This window comes from Benincasa hispida, chromosome 12 (genome assembly GCF_009727055.1).
Source record: "Benincasa hispida cultivar B227 chromosome 12, ASM972705v1, whole genome shotgun sequence".
Classification (NCBI taxonomy): Eukaryota; Viridiplantae; Streptophyta; class Magnoliopsida; order Cucurbitales; family Cucurbitaceae; genus Benincasa; species Benincasa hispida.
Window position 1 is genome coordinate 29,532,940 of NC_052360.1, and position 3,060 is coordinate 29,535,999.

At 35.5% G+C, this 3,060-nt stretch overlaps 1 protein-coding gene across 1 annotated transcript; it reads left to right on the plus strand.

Moving 5' to 3' along the window:
- Positions 1-208: 208 nt before the first annotated feature.
- LOC120067690 (probable xyloglucan endotransglucosylase/hydrolase protein 28) lies at positions 209-2,816 on the plus strand. Its single transcript, XM_039019225.1, has 4 exons — positions 209-579; positions 705-805; positions 1,080-1,288; positions 2,007-2,816. The coding sequence occupies exons 1-4, from the start codon at positions 390-392 to the stop codon at positions 2,506-2,508; spliced, it is 1,002 nt and encodes a 333-aa protein (XP_038875153.1). The 5' UTR covers positions 209-389; the 3' UTR covers positions 2,509-2,816.
- Positions 2,817-3,060: the final 244 nt, after the last annotated feature.

Here is a 3,060-nt window from a genome sequence, read left to right on the forward strand (position 1 = left end):
CCTAAATATATATATTTATTAAACTAAAAGAATCTCACATGGAACCAAACATTCAGTCAAACTAATTAGTATTTAAAATTAGTAGAAAAGAAAAAAAAAAGAAATGGAAAATAAAAAAGAGAAAATGATGGGAATTAAATTAAGGAAAAGCAAAGCAAAACAATAAAATTAAGAAAATTGTAAGAGAAATGTGTCTACATAAGAACAGCTCAACATAGTCTGCTTCTCTAACATGCCATTTCATTTCCTTTGTCTCTCTTCACATTAACCACTTTTGGTTTTGGCTCTCTTTCTCTCTCACTCATAGCTGTATAGAGAAAATATTCCATACTCCAATCTTTTTCTTCCCTTCAATTTCAAAACCCACAAAAGAAAAATCACCAACAGTCATGGCTTTCTTTCAAATGCCCCTTCTCTCTGCTTCTTTTCTTTGTGTTTTCTCACTTCTTGTTTCTGGGTCTTTAAGAAATTTTCCGATTCTCGACTTTGAAGAAGGCTATAACCCTCTATTTGGCGATGACAATCTCGTTCTTCTCAAGGATGGCAAGTCCGTTCATCTTCATCTTGATGAAAGGACTGGTGAGAATGAAAGCTTTTTTTTATGAAATAGGGTTTCCATGGATTTTGATTTTTAATACTCTGTTTCGTTTGATTCTTCTGATTTTTTTTTTTTTGTTTTTCTCTTGCTTTTTTCCTTTTTTCAGGTTCTGGGTTTGTTTCTCAAGACCTTTATCTTCATGGGTTTTTCAGTGCTTCCATTAAGTTGCCTTCTGATTATACTGCTGGAGTTGTCGTTGCCTTTTATGTGAGTTTCTTCCTTCTCTGTTTTTTCTTGTGGCTGATTATTTGCTTGTTTGAAGAACTCCTGCTTCTTTTGGCTGGTTTAGAGGTTAATCTAATCAGTGGTTACTAAGCTTTTGATGAAAATTCATGGTGGTTTATGGGGAGTGGATTTTTTTATTTGATTCATGGAGTGAAATTCATGAGTTTTAGTTCATAAATTTGTTCAACCAACTTGGACGAGAAAAAGAAGAGGAAAATAAAATTGATTGAGCTTTGTGAGTTTTTATCTTCTTCAGATGTCAAATGGAGACATGTTTGCCAAGAACCATGATGAGATAGATTTTGAGTTCTTAGGGAATATTAGAGGCAAAGATTGGAGGATTCAGACCAATATTTACGGGAATGGAAGCACAAGCATAGGAAGAGAAGAAAGATATGGGCTATGGTTTGATCCATCTGAAGATTTCCATGAATACAGCATCCTCTGGACTGAATCTCTCATTATGTAAGTTCTTCTTGAAATCCAAATTAATCCCATTAATTTTTCAACAATGAACACCTTGTTTTGCAGGATTAGAAGCTGCTTCTTGCTAAATGTTTTTCTTACTCTCTTTAGGGGCTTTGATGTGATGCCTCTGTAATTAGTACAACATTCAGAGTTCTCTCTTTTGAAAAAAAAAAAAAGAGTGTGGGTTCTGGATTTTTCCTTAAAACTGAGTCCCTTGTTTTGTAAAAACCACCTTTTCCCATTCCTATAGGATAAAGGGCTGTTTGGGTTTTCCTGTGAAAGAGGGGAAAAAGGACCAAAAAATTGCCATTCGAAGATTACAAGAGACATGTGATTGGTTTGGGTTGGACCTTGTTGACTGGTGTAAAACAATTTTCTTGGGAAACTAATTCAAAATTCTTTTTTTAATTTAATTTAATTTTATCTTTTGGTATCTCGGTTGACAAATTATAAAGATTTCAGAAAATCACTATGAACAGAAAACATTGGCAATACGTGGAATACCCAACAAGTGAATTCAAGAAAAGAATACGTGGAATTTCATGTATTTCGGAAAATCGCTTGTTGACTTGAAATACGTGGAATACCCGGTTGTGATTATGAAGACTTTCTCACTTTAAGAAAGGATTAGTTTTAAAAGCATATTGAGATTATGAATGATGGGATTTTTTACTCGGTTGTGATTATTTTGGTTTTTTCTTTGATTTTCATGTAGCTTTTCTGTGGACAATGTTCCCATTAGGGAGGTGAAAAGAACAGCAACTATGGGAGGTGACTTCCCTTCTAAACCAATGACTTTGTATGCCACAATTTGGGATGGATCTACTTGGGCTACAAATGGAGGCAAATACAAAGTTAACTACAAATACGCGCCATACATTGCCGAATTCTCTGATTTCATCCTCCATGGCTGTGCTGTTGACCCAACCGAACAATCCTCAAGCTGTGTCCACTCCCAGAAATCCATACCAATCCCTTCTGGTATGACACCATCTCAAAGAGCTAAAATGAATAGCCTCAGGAAGAAGCACTTGACATACTCCTATTGCTACGACCGCATTCGCTACAAAGTCCCTCCATCAGAGTGTGTGATCAACCCCGAAGAGGCCGAACGACTCCGAGTCTTTGACCCCATCACGTTCGGTAAAGGAAGACGCCATCGCGGGAAAATCCACCACCACAACCGCCCAAGCCAGGCAGAATCCGCTTCTGCTTGAGCAGCATTCTGTTTCATGGGGGTCATTTTCTTGTGTATAGATGACCGATGTCAGTTGATAGATTTCTCGAGGGTGATAGAAGAGAAGAAGGTGCCATAGGAGATTCACATTGAAGATCATCTGTATAGTTTCTTTTCATTTTTTTTTTCACTTCACACGTTTCATTACATTCTTGGTTTTCTATTACAACATTCACTAGTTATTGATGGGTTGCTGTTTGGGTTTCTACAATATTGAATTTGGTTCCATATTTTGTGTACTATTATTACACCCTCATAAATTTGAATAAAAGACTATTTTTTTATTTTTATTTTTTATTATTATTATTTAGCTGTTGTTTGTTGGTTGCAATTGTTGTTAAGTGAGTTATATTTTGTTTTTAAATTCCTTTTTCTGTGTAAAGAAAGAGAGGGAGAGAGAGGCAAGTAAGGAGTAAAGGGAAAAAGAAAACATAATAGAAATTTGTTTGTAGGGAAGAAGGTTGTCAAATTGCAGAGGTCTTCTTTTGGTTTTTGTTTTTAAATTCAAAGTTTCCATTGGAATCCAAAGTGG

Excerpts from the sequence above, each read along its gene's own strand:
- LOC120067690 (XM_039019225.1), top strand. The coding sequence starts at position 390 with ATGGCTTTCTTTCAAATGCCCCTTCTCTCTGCTTCTTTTCTTTGTGTT. Across the intron at positions 806-1,079 it reads GAGTTGTCGTTGCCTTTTAT|ATGTCAAATGGAGACATGTT; the intron begins GTGAGTTTCTTC and ends TATCTTCTTCAG. Across the intron at positions 1,289-2,006 it reads TGGACTGAATCTCTCATTAT|CTTTTCTGTGGACAATGTTC; the intron begins GTAAGTTCTTCT and ends ATTTTCATGTAG.